The sequence below is a fragment of the Eptatretus burgeri genome, chromosome 9, assembly GCF_056783735.1.
Source record: "Eptatretus burgeri isolate ZD-2024b chromosome 9, Ebu_testis_v1, whole genome shotgun sequence".
NCBI lineage: Eukaryota > Metazoa > Chordata > Myxini > Myxiniformes > Myxinidae > Eptatretus > Eptatretus burgeri.
In genome coordinates this window covers 83,512,538-83,535,988 of record NC_140969.1, presented here as the reverse complement: position 1 = coordinate 83,535,988, position 23,451 = coordinate 83,512,538, and the positions used below count along the sequence as shown (strand labels likewise).

The 23,451-nt window shown below is 48.1% G+C and overlaps 1 protein-coding gene across 1 annotated transcript; it reads right to left on the bottom strand.

Annotated features, from left to right (window-relative positions):
- Nucleotides 1-16,873: 16,873 nt before the first annotated feature.
- LOC147020478 (uncharacterized) lies at nucleotides 16,874-21,563 on the bottom strand. Its single transcript, XM_085895840.1, has 2 exons — nucleotides 21,434-21,563; nucleotides 16,874-18,885 (listed from the first exon to the last, which is right to left on the bottom strand). The coding sequence occupies exon 2, from the start codon at nucleotides 18,870-18,872 to the stop codon at nucleotides 17,859-17,861; it is 1,014 nt and encodes a 337-aa protein (XP_085751966.1). The 5' UTR covers nucleotides 18,873-18,885; nucleotides 21,434-21,563; the 3' UTR covers nucleotides 16,874-17,858.
- Between the last annotated feature and the right edge of the window lie 1,888 nt (nucleotides 21,564-23,451).

The following is a 23,451-nucleotide window of genomic DNA, read 5'->3' as shown; positions in this document are numbered from 1 at the left end:
CGAAAATTTGACGACTCGGGACGAGTCTGTAAAAAGGGGAGGGGGTAGTGTTGTGGTTGACGAAATTCGCAAACCACCATTCAGGTCCCTTAGGTGAGATATCTCTGTAAGTATATGTGTAGTTAGGCCCAAACCCGTTGTTTAGAGGGAATAAATGTCATTCATGCGGGCTGCGACCCTTTTAGATTGCCGTTTTTCTTTTACTATCTTTATTTTGGACCAGCCGCCATTACTACCATTACTACCACCACCAACCACGTCTCAACAGCCATCACACAACAACCACCAACCGCAACGCCGCTTCACAACAACAGCCACGACCTTTACCGTCACAACTCGCCCTCGCAACCATCGCATCACCACCATTCCCGCGCCGCTTGTGGGCACCGATACTGGACTCGTGCAGGGCGCGCACCGAGCACCGAGCAGCGGGTGCAGAGGCACCAGCCTTTCCGAAACAATCGGATCAAAAACGACTCACGCCCACTTCTGTTCCGTCCTATCGGCGAGCGTGGGGCGATTTGGCCCCGCCTCCAGGTGCGTCGGAGTGTGGTCGCTATATGCAGATTCGCGGATCAAAAAGCATTCACGCCCACTTTTCTTCTGTCCAATGGGGAGCCAGCCAGAGGTAAAGGGTCGAAGGTGAAAGAGCGAAGCCACGGGGGGCTATAAAGGGCCGCGTTCGCTCGGCGAAAAGGAGTAGTAGGAGTCAGTCAAGTTGAGTTGGGAGTTGGTGGAGTTCGGAGTTGAGTTGGGAAGAGCCAGTCAAGAGAAGAGTCGGAGAAAGCAGTTGGACGGAGCTGTGGAGAGTTGGAGAGGTGGCGGCGGCGAAGGCAGTCGAGGGGGCGCTCGTGTCAGAGTCGGGGAGCTGCGGAGAGCGGGAGGCCGATAACGCGACCGAGGTCGCGGTGGAGACGCTCGTCGCGGGACCCGAACCAGCGAGATATCCTCATCCCCCCCGGGCATCAACAACCCCCTCCTGTTTCCCCCCGCGCTGAGATAGTGCGAGAAGGGGGCCCCGTCTCCACCCCATACCAGGCAGTCCCAGCGAGGCCCGCGGAGTCAGGGCGCCACCGCCATTTTGCGGCTCATCACCAGACGGGTAGGCTCGACGCGGTCTCGGCCCCAGGCCCGTCTGCCCCCATCATCGGTGGAGGGTGGTCCCTTTTTCTTTTGCTTTGAGTATATGTGTTGTCGGCGCCGTCTGTGAAGTAAAACTGTATAAGTGTTGCCGTGTGCTCGGTAGTCGGTGGTAGATCTGCATTGTGTTTTGCTTTTACATTTGCTTTTTGTGTATTATTGTGTGTTTCTTCTTCTTTTACATTTGCTTTTGGTGTAATTGTATATGTGTGCTTTCCGTTCATCGCGAAATAAATGTGCTTTATGTTGAACTGTTTTCCCGTTTCGCTTCGTCTTTTCCTTTATTGAATCTCCACCTTACTTCACGTAAAGGGTTGGTCGTGGGCTAAAACGCCCGATAATTAATCGAACCGTCCAGGTTGACGATAACACCGCTCGGTTATCCCGATAGTACGGAACGGGTCGCTTAAAGTGGCCCGTGTCCGAAGTCGACCTGCGGCGAGGTGCGATCGCCCGGTCTACCCTCCGTGTGGGTACTTAGGTAGGTCGAATTTGGCGAGCAACCCTATCCCACGCGGGGGGCCGATTGGCACGATCGTGGTGAGGCCGAAAGGCCCACCCGTGACTAGTACCCGGCGTTAGTCCGAGAGGGTCACGACGGGATTGTCCGTCCGGTGGGCGATGTGCCGCGATTCGAGTTACGTGGCCGCTCGCACGCCGGCGGGCGCGAATCCGCAACAATATATATATGTGTGTGTGTGTGTGTGTGTGTGTGTGTGTGTGTGTGTGTGTGTGTGTGTGTGTGTGTGTGTGTGTGTGTGTGTATATATATATATATATTTTTATATATATATATATATATATATATATATGTATGTATATATATATATACATATTGTTGCGGATTCGCGCCCGCCGGCGTGCTGACGGCCACGTAACTCGAATCGCGGCACGTCGCCCACCGGACGGACAATCCAGTCGTGACCCTCTCGGACTAACGCCGGGAACCAGTCACGGGTGGACCCTTCGGTCTCACCGCGATCGAGCCAATCAGCCCCCGCGTGGGATAGGGTTGCTCGCCAAATTCGACCTACCTAAGTACCCACGCGGAGGGTAGACCGGGCGATCGCACCTCGCCGCAGGTCGACTTCGGACACGGGCCACTTAAGCGACCCGTTCCGTACTATCGGGATAACCGAGCGGTGTTATCGTCGACCTCGACGGTTCGATTAATTATCGGGCGTATTCAGCCCACTACCAACCCTTTACGTGAAGCAAGATGAGGATTCAATGAAGGAAATGACGAAGCGAAGCGGGAAACAGTTCAACACAAAGCACATTTATTCGCGACGAACGGAAAGCACACATATACAATTCCACCAAATGCACACAGAAAAGACACAATGCAATTTACACAAAAAGCAAATGTAAAAGCGAAAACACAATGCAGAGCTAATACCGACTACCGAGCACACGGCAACACTTATACAATTTTACTTCACAGACGGCGCCGACAACACATACCCAAAACCAAGGAAAAGAATACCCTCAAGGATGAGGCGGGCCTGAAGCCGAGACCGGGTCGGCCTACCCGTCTGGTGATGAGACGCGGAGCGGCGATGGTGCCTCAACTCCGCGGGCCTCGCGGACAGTGTCTGGTAGGGGGTGGGAAAGGGGCCCCCTTGGTCGCACTATCTCAGCGCGGGGGGAAACAGGAGGGGGTTGCTGATGCTCGGGGTATAGAGGATTTTTATTGCCCCGCGACGAGCGTCTCCACCTCGGCCAGGTCACGCTGTCGGCCTCCCTGGGGTGCAGCTCCCTGCACGACGCGAGCACCCCCTCGTCTGCCCTCGCCGCCTCTCCACAGCTCCGTCCCCTCCGTTCCGACTCCAACGCACACGACGACCAGCTCCTTCTTGCCAACTCCACCGCCCGCGAAGTCTTGACTCTCTGTTCCCGACTCTCCTACTCTACTACTCTACTACTCTCCTACTGACGAACACGGTCCTTTTATCAGCCCCGTAGCTTCGCCCTCTCATCTTTGACCCCCTCCCTTCGACCTTTCACCTCGCTCCCCATTGGCCCGAGAAAAAGTGGGCGTGAAGGCTTTTTGATCCATAAATTTGCATATATCGATCGCCCTGGGGGCGGGGCCAATTGGCCCCTCGCTCACCGATTGGACGGCAAAAAGTGGGCGTGTGTCGTTTTTGATCCGTTTTTTGAAGCACAAAATCCGTGATTTTGTACACGCTGTTCGGCGCGCGCCCTGCACGAGTCCAACACCGGTACCCACAGCGGCGCAAGAACGGTGGCGATGCGACGGTTGCGAGGTGTGATGTGAAGGTCGTGGCGGTTGTGGTGAAGCGGCGTTGTGGTTGGTGGTTGATGTTGTGGTTGTGGTGGTAATCATGGCGGTTGGTCCAAAATAAAGATAGCAAAAGAAAAACGGCTATCCTGAAGAGTCGCAGCACGCATAAATGACATGTATTCCCACTAGACAACGGGTTTGGGCCTAACTACACATGTACTTACCGAGATATCTCACCTAAGGGACCTGAATGGTGGTTTGCGAATTTGGTAACCACAACACTACCCCCTTCCCTTTTTACAGACTCGTCCCGAGTCGTCATTTTCGTGTGCCATCATGTGTAGTTTTCCCCTAGTACATTTTACCTACGGATCCCTGAGTGCGACATTCATGGTATTCGTGTCCCCAAAATAAATAACCTGAGGGCTGCGTAACTACCTAAACAAACTCACTCACACGGACGACTTAAATAAAATTGCCGGCGCTAAGACAGACATGCCGGGGGCGCACTCATATTTACAGTACATCTTACCTTAACTTTCAAATTTTACACTAAACCATGGCCCAGGATCAATGAACTCTGCAAAAGAAAAGCAGTTAGCAGGGAGCCAGGCTGCCCACATGCAGTCTCTGGCTCAAAACAATGCAGGTGACAGGGAACGTGGCTGGCTGCTCACACGCAGTCCAAGGCCTTCCCTTTTGAACTGAACGCAGTGAACCACAACGGTGCGTGGGCTGCACAAACGCAGTCTCCGTGCCAGCTCAAGTGGCACACGCAATGAGCACAACGAATGGATGGATGGATGGTTTGAATCGAACTCAGTGAACCACAACGGTGCATGGGCTGCACAAACGCAGTCTCCGTGCCAGCTCAAGTGGCACACGCAATGAGCACAACGAATGGATGGATGGACACAAACACGGTGCACGGGCCGCCACTGCAGGCCCGTGTTGTAGCTGCCAACAGGGCAGTTCTCGCAGCTTGCAAACTGTTGCCTTGACGATCCTGGCGCACATGGAAATGAACAGGGGGGGGCAAAGCAAAATTGAACGGGGCTGGTGAACGTGGGCAGTGGGCATGGCATGGCAAAGGCAGCAGGCAAACACAGCCCGCAGAACCAGGCCGTTGCAGGCAAACACAGCCGGCAGATGAACTGGCCGGCACAGGCCTTGAAGAAAAACAGCCAGCAGATGAACTGGCCGGCACAGGCCTTGCAGCACAGCAGCTGCAGATGAAGTTGGCCGGCACAGGCCTTGAAGCAAAACACGGCCAGCCGATGGCACAGGCCTTGCAGCAAAACAACAGCTGCCGATGAAGTTGGCCGGCCTCCGCCTTGAAGCAAAACACGGCCAGCCGATGAAGTTGGCCAGCCTTTGCCGTTCAGTGGAGGTTGGTGGAGGGAGTGCGGTGGTGCTGGCCACTTGGAAGGCGGGCTCGGACCTACCTACCTGTCTCCCTCCCAACCTATCGCCTTTGCCTGTCACTGTACATACCCACTCCCTTAATTTGTCAAACCCCAATTTAGCCTCAACTTATTTTTTTGTTGTTTTTATTTTTACTCCCCCACTATAAATCGTCCCCTCACCCCCTTTATCGTCCTTGTTCGGCTAACCTATTCTGTCACCTAGCCTACTCCCAACCCCTACGTTCCCTTCCCGGAGGGGAATAAGGGAGAGCCAGCGTCCTGTGCCGAGGCCCAACGAAGCCTCAGAATGGCCTCCCCAGAGTTCGGCGATCTAACCCAAAGTGGGTCCAGCGGCCCACAACGAGAGCGAGGGGATGGATGGTGCGGAGGGGTACATCTCCTAATCTACCCTAACCATTTAACTGTTAAACTACCCCGGGGCTTTCAACAAGCGCCTCTCGCTTAAACTATTGGTTCTAACAACCCAGATTCCCGTCGCCTGTGTTGGTGTCCTCACAATTTCGGGCCTCGCCCCCCAATTTTCTCTCCGTGCCCTCACACGGTCTCCTGGCTGGGACACGTGGCTCCCTTTGGCAGGCACGACCCTCTGCCGATTCTCCCGCTATGGAACCCCCGGGCACTACACTGCCTCCGAGCCTACCAGCTCCCTAACACCGGGGAGTGCCCCCCATGGCACCTCCCCTGAAACGCACACGTGGCAGGCTGGCTTCCCGGGCCCCTTTCCGAGGGTCACCCATGCCCACAACACTGCCCACGCGGCTAATGGCGCCCCGGGCCCCCGCACCAAGCAGGCGCACCCGTGCCCACTACGCTATCCCGGCCCCCCATGGGCCCTTGGCCTACCGCGGCCGACTAGCCTGGTGCCCGGGGTACCCACTCAGCGATACTCACCTTTCGCAGCCACGCTCCCAAGCCCGTCAACAGGGCTCCTGCACCCCTCCAAACGGGTTTCGAGCCTACACACCCACCAACAACAAAACGACCTCCATTTTTCAATTTGACTAACCCCCTAACTCACTTTATACTGACCCCGGGGTCCCTTGGGCGGGAGTCACTCCTCCCCCCAATCACTCATCGCACCATGCATTCCCCATTCACTCCACACACACAGACCCGCTGGCCTCACTCACTCACCAAGCACATGCCTCACAACTCACCAACTCTTCAACACACACACCGCTGAACTCTGCCATCCTTCTAACTACATCCCCTAACTAACTCGTGCTCCCACGTCGTCCCTTAAACTACAGCACGTTCCTTTTAACGCTACGTAGCTAAACTACGTCCCCTCTACACATTCACAAGTCTGTCACTGTTCTCAAAATCATTCATTTTATTTCCCAACCTAAAGCTCACTAAATCCCTCTAACTAATCCATTCCACGGACTCCATGAGGACTTACCCCTGCCCCATGGAGTCGGTCTAGCTAAGCTAACCCTTCCCCCTAACTAGTTTCCATCCTGTGCCCAGGTCAAGGGGGTCTTCCACCCCTTGCCCAGGAATCCTGTGCACCCGAAAGTGAGGCTTGTTTTTTTTTTTTTTTTCAAGCGCCTCACCAGCGCGACAACTCGCGCACTTTGCACCTGCCCGTGACGTCATGCAGCTGCACTTGTTCCTCGTCCCTCTTTGGACGGTTCCATCCGGCAGAGATACCCCTCCTGCCGGATTCCAACCCCACGTGCAGCCATGACGTCACCGTGCGCATAAAAAAAACACAAGCCCCACGTCTCGAGGGGTTCCCCACGCGAACACATGTGCTTTGCCCGTTGGAGCTCAACACACACGATCGCGTGGAGAACCCGTCCGGTCCAAATCCGTTTACCTGCCTAAACTTTGTCCGTCCGCGGGATCGGCAAATCCACCGCGTGCGTTTCCGGACCGGGACTTCACTCTCGCAAGCGAGCACGTGGCGGTCTCGTGCGTTGCACAGCACGAACCTCGTGCTCCCTGCTGGGTGAACCCGGCACGGTCCCCGAAATAGCTACAGCCGCTACTCGGCTTTCTTTACTCACATGTCGCCGTCGTCGCCTCCATTCCACACACGCATACCTGCGTGTTACGACGCACACAGTCCACTCCATCACATTCACACCGGGAGATGCGGCTGCGTGCTCCCGCATGCCAACCGACATCTCCCTCACATACCGCTCTCTCACACACACGGTCTCCCTTGCATAACCCATACCACTCACACGTGGTGCTCCATTCACTCGTGCCTCACTCACACACGCGGGGGCACTCAACCGCGGTGCCTCATCCACACACGCGGGGGCACTCAACCGCGGTGTCTCATCCATACTCCGTTCCTCACTCACACACGCGGGGGAACTCACCCGCGGTGCCTCATCCACACTGGTCGTTCCATCCACACACACGGCCTCTTCCACACACGGTCCCTCATCCACACACGGCGTGCTGGGAAGCACGTACTCTGGCACAATCGCCACCTCACCACTCACACACGGGGTCGCTTCCACACACGGGGACGCACTCACACCTTGCACCACACACACAGGGACAACCACACTGGGGATTCGTGTCCCCACAAGGGTCTCCGGGGCCTCTATACCCCCCAAGCTCTCCGTGCACCCGTCCGCAGCACTCGTCCCCTCAACCTCGCAAAGCACGACCGAACTCACCTGGTCGTGACTCGCCTCAAGGGGGCATACTCCCTCCCCTCGTTCCTGAAGGAGGCCATCCAGGTGCTCGCACTGGGTCTCAACACGCTCCGCGAGCTCACCCCCATGATCCTCCACTACCTCCGTGTGTGTGTGCACGTCACTTACCCCGTCCTCACCGTGCAGTCTCTCCTCTATCGTTCCCTTCCCGGCTACCGTCACTGCCAACTCTTCACCCTTTACCTCCCTTGTCTCTATACATTTATAAGTTTCTGTCGTCGTCACCTCGTGTCTCGTCTCACACGTTTTGGTCTCCCCATTTAATTTTTCCCTTTTGGTCACCGTCACGACCCTCGCCCAACACGCCCCCCGAATTATTTTTTCACCCGCCTCCACCGCGGTCCTATCAGCCGTTGCACCCCCTTCCAGCTCGTTTGTTCCTACACGTGGAGTCGCCATTTCCAGCTCCCTGGTCACGGCCTTCATGCCCGCCTGCAGGCATCGGCCCATGTTCTGCGTCTCACCCCGTAGTTCTTTCATTTCTTTTCTCACTTGCTGTGTATTCGCATCCATCGTCGTTTTCACTTCATTTGTATTTGTATCCATCTTTTTGTTCATTTGTTGTGTATTCGCATCCATCTTTTGTGTATTCGCATCCATCTTTTCGTTCATTTGTTTGTTCATGTTCGCAATCATCTTCGCTGTCGTTTCCGCATACATTTTTGCCAGCATGGTGAATAGCTGGGTCATGTCGGGTGCGCTTGGGTGAGCCGTTTCGGCAGGGGTCGGGGAAGGGTTTTGGTGGAGAGGGGGGGGGGAGGTGTCATACACTGCGGCCGCTGCCGCACCCATTTCGGGCTCTGGGTTCAGTTGGGCGAGTCCGTGTTCCTGCACAATCAACATTTCCTGCACGGGGATTCCATCCTGGACCATGGACTCTACACATTCTACATCCATTTCTAATACCCCCGGCTCCCGCTCGCCTTGAGACGCCATCTTGCTTCTCTTAAAGGGTTAATTTCGCTCGCTCGTAATTTGGAGGGAATCGGGGGTCGCTTCTCTCACCCCTGGACCGATTCCCGTGAATTTAGCCGGAGACAGGAGAGCCCGTTTTCCTGTTCTCCGATACCAGTGCCGCGAGGAGGGCGATGAATTTGTATCGCACGACCTGACACCAGTGTTGCGGATTCGCGCCCGCCGGCGTGCTGACGGCCACGTAACTCGAATCGCGGCACGTCGCCCACCGGACGGACAATCCAGTCGTGACCCTCTCGGACTAACGCCGGGAACCAGTCACGGGTGGACCCTTCGGTCTCACCGCGATCGAGCCAATCAGCCCCCGCGTGGGATAGGGTTGCTCGCCAAATTCGACCTACCTAAGTACCCACGCGGAGGGTAGACCGGGCGATCGCACCTCGCCGCAGGTCGACTTCGGACACGGGCCACTTAAGCGACCCATTCCGTACTATCGGGATAACCGAGCGGTGTTATCGTCGACCTCGACGGTTCGATTAATTATCGGGCGTATTCAGCCCACTACCAACCCTTTACGTGAAGCAAGATGAGGATTCAATGAAGGAAATGACGAAGCGAAGCGGGAAACAGTTCAACACAAAGCACATTTATTCGCGACGAACGGAAAGCACACATATACAATTCCACCAAATGCACACAGAAAAGACACAATGCAATTTACACAAAAAGCAAATGTAAAAGCGAAAACACAATGCAGAGCTAATACCGACTACCGAGCACACGGCAACACTTATACAATTTTACTTCACACACGGCGCCGACAACACATACCCAAAACCAAGGAAAAGAATACCCTCAAGGATAAGGCGGGCCTGAGGCCGAGACTGGGTCGGCCTACCCGTCTGGTGATGAGACGCGGAGCGGCGATGGTGCCTCAACTCCGCGGGCCTCGCGGACAGTGTCTGGTAGGGGGTGGGAAAGGGGCCCCCTTGGTCGCACTATCTCAGCGTGGGGGGAAACAGGAGGGGGTTGCTGATGCTCGGGGTATAGAGGATTTTTATTGCCCCGCGACGAGCGTCTCCACCTCGGCCAGGTCACGCTGTCGGCCTCCCTGGGGTGCAGCTCCCTGCACGACGCGAGCACCCCCTCGTCTGCCCTCGCCGCCTCTCCACAGCTCCGTCCCCTCCGTTCCGACTCCAACGCACACGACGACCAGCTCCTTCTTGCCAACTCCACCGCCCGCGAAGTCTTGACTCTCTGTTCCCGACTCTCCTACTCTCCTACTCTCCTACTCTCCTACTCTCCTACTCTCCTACTCTCCTACTCTCCTACTCTCCTACTCTCCTACTGACGAACACGGTCCTTTTATCAGCCCCGTCGCTTCGCCCTCTCATCTTTGACCCCCTCCCTTCGACCTTTCACCTCGCTCCCCATTGGCCCGAGAAAAAGTGGGCGTGAAGGCTTTTTGATCCATAAATTTGCATATATCGATCGCCCTGGGGGCGGGGCCAATTCGCCCCTCGCTCACCGATTGGACGGCAAAAAGTGGGCGTGTGTCGTTTTTGATCCGTTTTTTGAAGCACAAAATCCGTGATTTTGTACACGCTGTTCGGCGCGCGCCCTGCACGAGTCCAACACCGGTACCCACAGTGGCGCAAGAACGGTGGCGATGCGACGGTTGCGAGGTGTGACGTGAAGGTCGTGGCGGTTGTGGTGAAGTGGCGTTGTGGTTGGTGGTTGATGTTGTGGTTGTGGTGGTAATCATGGCGGTTGGTCCAAAATAAAGATAGCAAAAGAAAAACGGCTATCCTGAAGAGTCGCAGCACGCATAAATGACATGTATTCCCACTAGACAACGGGTTTGGGCCTAACTACACATGTACTTACCGAGATATCTCACCTAAGGGACCTGAATGGTGGTTTGCGAATTTGGTAACCACAACAATATATATATATATATATATATATATATATATATATATATATATATATATATATATATATATATATATATATATATATATATATATATATATATATATATATATATATATATATATATATATATATATATATATATATATATATATATATATATATATATATATATATATATATATATATATATATATATATATATATATATATATATATATATATATATATATATATATATATATATATATATATATATATATATATATATATATATATATATATATATATATATATATATATATATATATGTGTGTGTATATATATATATATATATATATATATGTGTGTGTATATATATATATATATATATATATATATATATATATATATATATATATATATATATATATATATGCACGCACAAACAAAGGTGGATACTTTGTGACCTGGGAGGGCTCCGTTCCACCTTCTGAAGCCCACATACAGAGATAACAACCAACAATACACTGCCGGGGAAGCCTGAAGGCAGAAACAGCAATTCTACCTTATATTTGGTAAAATCCTGCATTTTGGCTGTTGGGCTGGGATGTAGGTCTGTTTTTTGAACAAGCTCTACCAGGCACTTATTTGCTCTTCTGGTTACTGTACATGTTTTTTCTTTTTGTTTTTGTTTTTTTACAGGATATTTCATCGTGGAACTGCCTCACACGCATGGACATACAGACAAATACAGGAGATAACAGGACTTTGAGACGAGACATACACAGCAACTGAGTTTGGGGGAAGTGCAGTCACTTCCCGGGGTACTCTGGGTACCAGCGATGTCACACTAATGGCCACATCTTTCTCACCACAATCACCAGGGCATTTCCTTCGGAAGAACTTCCTCCTCCCGATGGGTGCCAACCTATGGAGATTGTCTGTGCTCTTATTCCTTTAAATGCTGAACTTCAAGCAAGGAAGCAACACGTACCATTTTTTAGTCTTTGGTGTGACTCAGCTGGGGTTTTAACCACCAACCTCCCATATTCAGAGCGGTTTCTCTAACCGTTGGACAATGAGCTTTGTCATAATGTTTTTTTTTGTTTTTTTTTTAATAAAAATTATATTAAAAGCGTTTTTAGTTTTTGAACAGATAAACAGCACTCCGAGTGTCCCAATCTGCCGTTCCTATCAACTTGGAAAATCCATGTGGAAAAAAAGAGGTAAAAACAGCACACAGCCATTTGGATATAGCCCCTTTTTATGTTCTGTTGCATTCCTTGTATCAACTTGGCACCCTGCCCAAAATATAATGATAAACTCCATTTAACAACCAACCTGGCTAGTTCAATTTGCTCTCGACCAGTAACATCATGCGAAAATATAATGATATATGAAGCTGCAAGCCCACCCCCAAAAACTTGGCACCAAGCTGGTTTGTCTCCAAGCAACGGGAAATTCAAAGCTTGCCAATGCGATAGAAATGTGAACAAACAAGAAACTGGGTGAAGGATAAAAAGATCTCGAAATGAAACTCTGACTGATACAACACACAGCAGCAGCCGATAAAGCGAACCAGGCGATGGACGGGCTTAAATCACATGGATACCTGGCACGAGGGTTGGCAGGATGGCTTTGAGCTCTAAGTTGTCTCGCCTGGGTTCGAGTCCTGACACAGGTATAAACTGTCATCCTTGTGTTTCACAGGCAGGGTGAATCATCAATGTGTGTGCCATCCCTGGGATGCATGTCAAATTGGGCGTCCAGTTTGCCAGCATTCGTTTGTAGACGTTGAAGATCCCATGGTGTCCTTCACAAAGATTGAGCAAGCTATCACCTGCACCCTGAACAAATGACTAATTCGTGCCAGTCGAACGTCAGGTCTGGTCTAGGGTTCATGAACGACTTGGGCCAAAAATAGATTCCCCCTGCTTACCCCACAAGGTGGGAATAAAAAAGCAAACCCGACAACCATATTCTCATCTTGAACCTGTACCATTGTTCTGCTCCACATATCTCACTCACACCCCTCTTCCCAGTGAAAGTGATTCAATTCATCTGGTGTTGATGTAGCATCGACAATGATGGATTAAGGGAGTGGTGGATGGGGCAGTCACCCATGCAGGGGCAGATTAACTTATTGGCGGGTTATTTAAATTAAACTGTGATCATAACGAGTACAATTCAGCACAGAGACACGTCCTGATGTGCAACCAACCACCTGAAGACGCTGTGATATCGCCCAAGGAGAAATTCAAGACTGATGTGCCACCGTCCTGTCATCGTTGATCAGCAAATCAGTGCCTGGAAACACCGTCTTGAAGGAAATCGATGGCAAGTTTGGATTTCTATCCATGCTAGTGTCTCTGTCTCTCTCTCCTCTCTCTCCTCTCTCTCTCTCTCTCTCTCTCTCTCTCTCTCTCTCTCTCTCTCTCTCTCTCTCTCTCTCTCTCTCTCTCTCTCTCTCTCTCTCTCTCTCTCTCTCTCTCTTTTTCTCTTTTTCTCTTTTTCTCTTTTTCTCTTTTTCTCTTTTTCTCTTTTTCTCTTTTTCTCTTTTTCTCTTTTTCTCTTTTTCTCTTTTTCTCTTTTTTTTTCTCTCTCTCTCCCGCAGAAATCTTGCCCATTCCCATCTAAATTTGATCTGGAACCCACAATCGAAAGTGAATTTATCCAGTTTTGCACTTTTGCAATTTCAACATAGCTTGGAACTTCACACGAAAAGCTAAGTCAACAGAACTGAGAACGTCGCAATTCCTCCAAACACATGTCCTCGGCCAAACGTTGAGATAGCTCTTCGGATATGTATGTCGATGATCGTATCAAATCGCAGTGGTCAGGGTGAGCAGTGATCGAAACTAAAATGCGTAAAGTGCAATGGTCCTTCGAATTATTTTATTTTGATTAAAGTCCTTTGGTGATTAAAGGGTGAAGATGGGTGAGTATGAGGTTGGAAATCACCCAGCTGGGTAAAGTTTCATCTGGAGCCTGGTCTGTGGCGTGGTGCCTCAACATCTGACCGATGGTGACATCTGACATGCAGTGAGATTTTATGAGCCAAAAGGTTTGTTTTTTTTTAGGAGCCACCTGGGTTCTTTTTAACGAGGCACCTGGGTTGTTCTTTTGCATCAACCACCAGGGATGTTGTGTTTTTTTCCACCAGCTGCCTCGGTTGTTGTTTTTTTTACACCAGCTGCCTGGGTTGTTTTATTTTGCTCCAGCCACCTGGGTTGTTGTTGTTTTTTCACCAGCCTCCTGGGTTGCTGTTGTTTTTTCACCAGCCTCCTGGGTTGTTGTTTTTTCACCAGCCTCCTGGGTTGTTGTTGTTTTTTCACCAGCCTCTTGGGTTGTTGTTGTTTTTTCACCAGCCTCCTGGGTTGGTGTTTTTTCACCAGCCTCTTGGGTTGTTGTTGTTTTTTCACCAGCCTCCTGGGTTGATGTTGTTTTTCCACCAGCCTCCTGGGTTGGTGTTTTTTCACCAGCCTCCTGGGTTGTTGTTGTTGTTGTTTTTTCACCAGCCTCCTGGGTTGTTGTTGTTTTTTCACCAGCCTCCTGGGTTGTTGTTTTTTTCACCAGCCTCCTGGGTTGTTGTTTTTTCACCAGCCTCCTGGGTTGTTGTTGTTTTTTCACCATCCTCCTTGGTTGTTGTTTTTTCACCATCCTCCTGGGTTGTTGTTGTTTTTTTCACCATCCTCCTGGGTTGTTGTTTTTTCACCATCCTCCTGGGTTGTTGTTGTTTTTTTCACCATCCTCCTGGGTTGTTGTTGTTTTTTCACCATCCTCCTGGGTTGTTGTTGTTTTTTCACCAGCCACCTGGGTTGTTGTTGTTTTTTCACCATCCTCCTGGGTTGTTGTTGTTTTTTCACCAGCCTCCTGGGTTGTTGTTGCTTTTTCACCAGCCGCACCTGTTTGATCGCACTCTTGTCGACGGGCGATCTCTGCATTTTCACGTTCATTATGGTTGTTGTAATTTAACGTTCACCATTGTTTTGCGATGTGAATTGTTCTTTTGTCTGTTTTGGATTGTGATTGTGACTGAGCAAGCACCGAGCACTGAGCAGAGTGGTTTGTTTGTTTTGTGTTTACAGTCATCGTGGTATTTGAGGAAGCAGTTACAAGATCCCCGTCTGTGTGCATGCCTGACTTGCCTGTGATATTTATTTACATAATGGTTGACGACTGTGGAATAAGACCGACTGTTCTCGCCGAGCTACGCTTTCACTGAAAATCGTACATGTACTTAGATAAGTGCATTGTGACGTCACTCACTGACGTTTCTAACGATGGGATGGGTCAGAGTTACTGCCTGGGGCCCAGGCACAGGTTGGGGGTGTTTGAGGAGCAGTCTGAACCTTCAAACTCCACCAGTACTGACATATACCTAGTTTATTACCTTCGCCACCGAAGGTGGACAAAGGTTATGTTTTCACCCTGTCTTTGTTTTTTTGTATCCACTGTCGTGGCTCGTATAAGAGCTAACACACAACAAGAGGAGCAGGAGACAAGAGGGGTGTGAGGGAAGGTAAAATAAAACCAGTGTGGAACAGATACATGAGATCTGTGAAAGGGAGAAGGATGGGGCGGGGTACACGGGGTAAACAAGATGGACACTACAGGGACTTTCAGGAAGGAAAGCAGGGAATTTGAAGGAGTTGGGTTTGGGGTGGATTAACAGGGGTAGAAAAGATCGTGGTTTTGGATGGGAGAAGACAAAAGATGGTGGAGAACAGCTGTTTTGAAGATCGGGAGGGAAGAGTGCGGTTGAAGAGAGTGTGGGAGTTTATTCCAAAGGTGGGGAAAAAGAGGAATGAAAGAGTGAAGGTAATCAGTGATTCTTGATTTTGATAGTTTTACAAGAAGGGGGTTGTTGGCGGACCTTGAGCGCCATGCAGATATATTGGTGGGGGGGGGGACATCTTCGACAGAACAGGGGGTGCGAGACCGGAGAGGAGACGGTAGAAGACGTAAAGACCACTGACCTGCCTCCGGTGAAAGAGTGAGAGACCCAAAGATTCAGCCTTATCGTGGGAGATGCCAATGATCCTCAATGCCTTGGTTTACACAGCGTGAAGCTGAGAAAGGTGAGAGGCGGGAGCACCAGCCCGGAGGGGAGAGCAGTATTCCATCAGGCTGTGGACGAAAGCTTTGCATGTGGTCAGGAGCTCAGGTGTGCCAAGGAAGGACTTTGCACAACAGAGGATGCCCAGTCGGTGACTGGCTTTGAATGTCAGCTTGGAAATGTGGCTTTTCAGGAAAGATCATTGAAGATAGTGAGATCCAGAAGCTTGAATGAAAGGATTTCTTCAAGAAGATGTGGGGAGGGGTGCGGGGGTGGTGGAGTGGGGTTTCCAGACGGTCTTTTCGGAGAGACAATGTGAGATTTGTCAGGATTGAAGGACATGTTTCACGTGTTGGACCAGCTTGTGATTTTATCCAGATCTACAGAGAGCGAAGAAGCTGCTGCTTGACGATCTGAGGGATGGCAGAGGGTGGAGTCCTCAGCAAAGAGATAAAGAGGATTTTCCAGAGAGTCGGAGAGATCATTGATGAAAACCAGAAAAAGAACAGGGCCCAGAATGCTACCTTGAGGAACTCCAGCCTGGACAGGAAGGGGGGATGAAAGAACTCCATTTCGGGCCACACGTTGACTGCGACAGGAGAGGAAGTCTGCGAGCCATGAGTGGAGATGGCCTTGGATACCATAGGAAGAGAGTTTGGTGAGCAGGGCAGGGTGCCAGACTGTGTCAAAAGCACATGATATGTCTCGGGATATGCCTCTGATTTCATGTCTGGCATTCAGGATCCCCATTCATTGTTGGAAGAGTAGAGGCAGCATATCCAGGGTAGAGTGACCTGGTCTGAAACCAAATTGATGATTGGAAATCAAGCCATTGGAAAAGAGGAAGGATTTCATGTCAGAAGCGATGATGGATTCCATAACCTTGCTGATGATTGGGAGAAGGCTGATTGGTCTGTAGTTGCAGGGATCTGTTTTTGCACCTTTTTTATGCAGGGCAGTAATGTTTTCTGATTTCTGAGCAGATAGCAGATGACCTTGAGCTAATGAGAGGGTGAATAGAACAGGGAGAGGGTGAGCAAGAGCAGGGAGATAGGTTTTAAGGGCATTTGGGCTGATGCTGTCTGGAGCGGTTGCAGTGTCTGTCTGTTTGTCTTTTTTTTTGTCTGTGAGCATGATATCAAAGGTATGAACAGATACGGATGAAATTTGGTGGACAGGTTGTGTGTGACATGGAATAATTGATTCAATTTTGATGACGATCCGTTACAGTTTTGAATTAACACCAGGTGGGTTGACTCAGCTTGTCATCCTTCCAAGATCGGCAAAATGAGATCCAGCATGCTGGTAATGGGGGCATTGTATCAGCGGGAGAGCCACGTCCCCAGAAAAATGATGCATCCAAGAAGCGGCTGGCCGCATACAAATTAAAAAAACCAAACCCGTTTCATGTTGGTTGGTGTCACATATGCGTTTTCCCTTGTCTCGTTTCCTTTAACTTCGTTTCTTTTCCACAATAAACAGAGGACAAGGAGACGAGTTCCTTCCAAGGGCAATTATTTCTCAATGCAGAATTGTACAGCACAATGCAGCCTCCCCTACCAGTTAGCCAAATGAGCACACAACCAAGCACAGCACTTACAAAGAAGTAGAAGAATCACAATGGCCGCTCTTCCCCCCCCCCGCCCCCCACCACCCAAAATCAAAAACAGAAGTGACTCAAAGATTCAAATAACAGCTAGTCAGCAGCATTTGCTTATCAATAATAATAATGATGAACATTGTTATCACTTTGCAAAGGCAAGGTGGATATGGGGAATGCAGAGACAACAGAAAAATATAAAATAAACAAACTTTCCAAACTGTTAACTATTCATTGCATCAACAAGAGGTTCATCGACCACCTTACCCCACAGAGTCTTGAAAACAAGGATATGGGACTCTATTGGAACTTGGAAATGGAACTTTATTGGAAGAAGAAAAATAAATCTGTTGTTTGTGTGCTTTATGGCATCCCTAAAAATAGCAGTTTCCTGTTTGGAATGATTTTCAATTTTTGTTTCACTGCCAGGCAGACAGACAGACGTTACTCGTCTCCTAAAAACAATTACCCTGTGCACAAGCAAGCTTGGGACAAGATTCTGTAAAATTTGCCAACTTCAGAGCCAAAGTACTGCTAAACTGCAGGTTTCTGTTTGGATTTGTGTTCTATAGTCTTCAAAATATAAATTTCAATTCTAATTCAGTAATTCTGAGATCATAGATTGACAGACAGACAGAGTGAAACAATTGCTTAACCTCACGTTGTGCTTCGCATGCACATGGTAACTACTGCATGAAAGAAAAAGATGGCGGATGCAGGGGCTCAGATTTCCCACTTTCACCGTTTTGTGAGGGTTTATTAATTTGTGGAATTTTTTTTCAATTTTCCATCAGGCCAAAACTTTTTCTCCAGTTCCAAGTGTGCATGGCAAGCAAAAAACAGAAAGGGAAAAATAACACCCACCTTCTGACAATCATTGCAATTCAAAATAAAAATCATTCTTGGGATCAATACAATCATCCTGACAATTTTCGGCATGATACATCTCATACACCTTGCGAATCTCAGGAAGACTGCTCTCCAAGTGATTGGCAATGTCGATCAAGTTGAGCGCAGCTTGAGAGGGGTTACCGTGACTCATATCCAGTAAGGTCTTCACCAGCACACCAACGTCCACTGCCATAAGGACTCCTGAGAGTGCCAATCCGGCCACTCGGACTCCAGTTCTCAATGCGACACTAGCAACCCCTTTGGCCATGCTGGCACTAATCTCACCACCAATAGCTCCGACATACAAGGCGTCTTTGGCCACATGTCCGGCGGCTGTCGTACGAGACAGAAACCCTTTAGAAATGGTTATGCTTTGCTCTTCCAACTGCACCTGTTTGAACACCGGTGCTTGATGTTCTTCCATAAAATCTTGTAAATTTTTGCTATTTTTGGCATCTTCATCCATCATTTCTTTCACCTCCTTCTTCTTTAAATGTTCCTGGACAGTCTGCACAATGGATGCCCCTCCGGCAGTCAATCCACCTGCTGCGCCCGTTACTGCTCCTGCGATGGTAAGTCCAATGGAAGCTCCAAGGGTAACTGGAATGAGTGCCAGGCCGACGATGGACAATATGCCTCCTATTACTCCAACTGAACTTCCAGTTGCCTTAGCAATGTTGACATTTCTCTCCGTTTCCTGCAGTTGTTTGGCCATTTTTTTTATCTCGCCGATTACAATCTTCCTGCATGTCTCCCATCGATCAAACACATCCTTGGGTGTTTTTTTCTGTTTCTCATCAGGAACCTCCTCATTATCTATAAAGTTCAAGAAAATTCCTTGAAGATCTCCATCTTCATCTTCCTCCAACAGCTGCTGTGTTTCTTCGTCATCTTCTTCAACACAATGCAAAATGCCTTCGCTCTGGACCTCATCATTCAAGGCCTTTTTGAGACCACCCAAGGAACATGTGTTATACTTTGATGTATTTTTCAGCATCTTCCACTGTAATCTGAGAAATAAGTAAAAGAACAATTTAAAACGCTGCACTTTATATAAAAAGCAATCTCAGAAAACTGAATGATGCTGAAGCAACATTATTACAGCATAAGGACTTTTCATCTACTTCCAAATGCAGTACAAGTCTGTGGAGTAGCATCATTGGCTGAGAGCATGGCTGTGGTGCTGATGCAGTGTCTAGAGGTTATGGCAGGGATTTGTAATTTGCTTATAGTGCCGGCAATAGCTCGCTTACTCTTCATGAAGGACACCGTGGGATCTTTACCATCCACCAACGAATGCTGGCAGACGGAACGGAACGCCCAGTTTAACATCCATCTGAGGGGACGGTGCACATTGATGAATCGCCCTGTCTGTGAAACACCAGGATGACGGTTTATAGTTGGATCAGGATTCCAACCCAAGCGAGATAGCTTAGAGGCTAGTGTGCGTACCTCCAGGCTATCCTACCAGACCAGCATCGGATATAATGAGTGGTTAAAAGTCATAAAACATCTGATGTGAAAGAATGAACGATGATTGAAGTTTGCAACGTCGTTTGGAGGAGTCAAAAGGATTGCCCTTTCTCAGGTTTTCAAACCTTTTTTCGGAAAACGCATACGAGCACAAAAGGATAAATATCTGTGTCGAGTTTTGCTGATTCAGAAACTTTCCTTCACGGCTGGGGGGAAACCTGTTGTCCACAACTTGTATGTTTTGGGGGTTTATTTTGTAAAACATTTTATTAGATTCAATGCTTTGAGTCATAAATTAATCCATGCCTTCAGAGCGAAGGATTGCTTTATAGTGCATCAAACACATCGCCTGGTGGTTTGATTGAGTGTGGTTCGGCCTTCACCTGCTGCCTATGAACACAAGATTTGTGAATAATCTTTGAGATTGGATCTCAGAAAATGATAGGTACATCATGTGGTGAGGGTACGCTGGGGGCAGCGTTATACCCTGGTGTAATCTGGTCCAGTAAAAAAAAATAATAATAAAAATCTGGCCCTATCGACTGTCCAGTAAAAACAGTTTTATATTGCTACGTATGGATTTCATTAATCACTTTCTTGGAGGGAAGATTAGAATGGATGAAAAAGAAGAATGTGAATTACAGTCAGAGGTGCAGAGTCAAGGGGTCATTCCAGCTCTCACTCACTTGCTGTGAAAAGGGAAAATCTGATTCAGTTTAATCATCAAGGGCATTCGTGTCATAATGTTATCCTTTTACGTTTGACATTTTTCTTGTTGGTTCCACTTCCAGTCACTAGTTCTGAGAACCATAGGTGGCAGAGATGGTTAAAGAAGAATCACGAGCCAGATGAGAAGGCCATTCATGCAAAATGTCGATGGTCTTCAAATCGTCGAGCGAATCCCATTCGCCCTCCAGGCACCATTAAAAAAAAATTATATTCCAGAGTTCATAGAACACCTTACTTCGGGTGGCAGGATTGGGATCCTCGGGTCCTGATTTCAAATCCTCCTTGACCGTTGAATTAATACCAGGTGGGGTTGACTCCGTTTGTCATCCTTCCAAGGTGGGTAAAATGAGTACTAGTTTGCTGGGATGATTGAACCATTCAAGTATCCTGCGTCAGAGTGGCGACAGAGTGCCCAATAGCCCGGAGACTGCTTTGGCAGCACCGACGCTCTGTTCAGAGTATGGTCCCAATGGAATAGAACACCTTAACATGTGCAGTCTTGAGAAAAAAAAGGATATGGGCAGGGTCGACGAGCGGCAAATTTGATTGGTCGACATCATGTAAAATGCTGTAATATTTTGTCCAATAAATGCTAAATGGAAGGGTTTTTGAAGGTGTCAATAAGGCAATTTGTGTTCTCTAGTGATCAAATGTATAATTTAATAAGACAAAGATTTTAAATGTCAAAGAAAAAAAATTCCCGAAGTTTGCCGGCGTTGATGTCTTTTACACCACCTTATTTAACACGTTACATTAGTTCTTCGTGCCTGTTGTTTGTGTCCTTTAAGAGGTCCTTAAAAACCATAAGTTTCCTGTTTGAAATGATTTTCAATTTTGTTTGACTGCCAGACAGGTCGAATAAAAAAAACAAAAAAAATCTTGCTCTTGTTTGCAAATACCTGATCGGGACAAAATCAGAGCCAAAGTACTACTAAACTGCAGGTTTGTTTTGTGATTCATGTTCCGATTTGTATTCAAATACAAATAAAGAAATAAAGTTGTTCCTTGATCATAAACTGACATAAACCGAGACACAGACAAAGGGAACTGCAATTGCTTAACCACACTTTTTGCTTCGCGTATGTAAGGTAAATATTTAGAAAATAAATTTAGAACAAAACAGATAACTGTTATACGGAACCCTTGACGATTGCATCATGTATCATCACGTCAAAAATCAAAAGTTTACACAACTATGTACACTTCCTGAGCCATGAAACTACACAGTTGTAGTAGAATGGCTTGTACAGTAATATTTAATATTAGTATGAGAAATAATAATTTCAATTGAGGAAACACTTGTGAAATATAATAATACACATTTAGGAGAAAGATGGAACTTTAACTCACACTTACCTTCGTGAAATTTGGAGAAATGCTTTCCGTCTCAGGTATGGAGAGTGAAGAGATCCAGGCTAGCAGGCAATTGAGTGAGCGGTTAGAACACAGGAAGGGGCGTTCCTGTATGTTGTGCAGTCACCTCTTTGAAACTCCACATGGGTTTGAAATTATATATATATATATATATATATATATATATATATATATATATATATATATATATATATATTATATACATACATACAGAGTGCCTTTAGAAAGTTTACACCCCCTTTCAAATTTTTCACCTTTTGTTGCCTTACAGCCTGGAATTAAATCAAACTTTTCCACCTTTTCTTACACTTCATAACCCACAACTTCCAAGTGAAAAACAAATTCTACAAATTTCAGAAAATTAATTAAAAATATAAAACTAGAATATCTTGGTTGGATAAGTGTCCACCCTCCATCCGCCTGCCCCCACCTCCCTGAGTTAATACTTGGTGGAAGCGCCTTTGACAGCAATTACAGCTGAGAGTCTGTTGGGATAGGTCTCTACCAACTTTACATACCTTAATTGAGCAATATTTGCCCATTCTTCTGTGCAAAACTGTTCAAGCTCAGTCAAGTTGTGTGGGGAGTGTTGATGGACAGCAATCTTCAAGTCGTGCCACAGATTTTCGATTGGATTTAGGTCGGGGCTCTGACTGGGCCACTCAAGGACATGTATCTTATTGTTCCTTAGCCACTCCAGTGTAGCTTTGGTTGTGTAGTTCGGGTCGTTGTCATGCTGAAAAGGTGAACTTCCATCCTAATTTCAACTTTCTTGTGGGGGGCAGCAGGTTTTCCTCTCGGATTTTTCTGTATTTTGCTCCATCCATTTTCCCTTCTATCCTGCCAAGTGCCCCGGTCCCTGATGAGAAACATCCCCATAACATGATGCTGCCACCACCATGCTTCACAGTAGAGATGGTGTTCTTTGGGTGATGTGCTTTTTGGGGTTTGCGCCAAACATAAGGTTTTGCCTTTAGGTTAAATCTTGGTTTTGTCAGACCACAAAACTTCGTTCCACGTGGCTTCAGAACCTCTGGAGTGGTTTTTTGCATATCTCAAATGGGACTCAAGGTGTGCTTTTTTGAGCAATGGCTTTCCTTTTGCCACTTTACCATACAGGCCAGACTTGTGGAGCGCTTGGGATATTGTTGTCACATGCACACAATGACCAGTCTTTCCCATGAAGGCATGCAGCCCTTTCAAAGTTACCATTGGCCTCTGGTGTTGCTTAACGGTTAAGGTGGCTGTCTTAAGATATTAGGGTCTTGAGTTTGAGCCCTTGTCGCCTGTTAAAATAACACCAGGTGGATTGACTCAGCCTATCATCCTTCCGAACCAGCTTCCTGGTAACAGGGGCACTGCATCAGCGGCACAACCGCGCTTCCAGAAAAAAATGATGCAACCAACAGGCACAGGCGGCACATGAATCAACGACATAAACGACATCTCATGCCCCAAATTACCCTTCCAAATTCAAACGGTGATAAACATTAATGAAATGGGATACTGCCCTCCAGCCAATGAAATATGATGGGAATGGGATATTGTACTGCACTCAAACCTGTAACTCTGTAGGTCTTTGTCATAAGATGGTATGTCATAAGATGGTATGTCATAAGATCATGTATCCTATTTTATTATTTTTTTATTGGGGTTTGAATTTGGTTATTGGAAGACATCTTGGATGTGAAAGAGAACAATCCGCATCGAATCAAATCTTGAAAGTACTGATAACTATCACCAAGAAGTGGAAGAGCGAATTGGAAATCACAGATCAGATTGATTTGTGGTGACGTCAATATGGTCGACGTGATCAGAAGTGACGTGTACCGCGTGCAGAATCCTGGAGGACGTCGACATGGCCTTCAGCGTGGGAAAGCCCATGATGTCACACAGCCAATAGACAAGACACTGGATGACTAGATTGGTACCTTGCATTTCCACTACAGGTCGCCACAGGTCTATCAGTCTTGTGAGTGGAATGGTGTCAATCCCTGTGA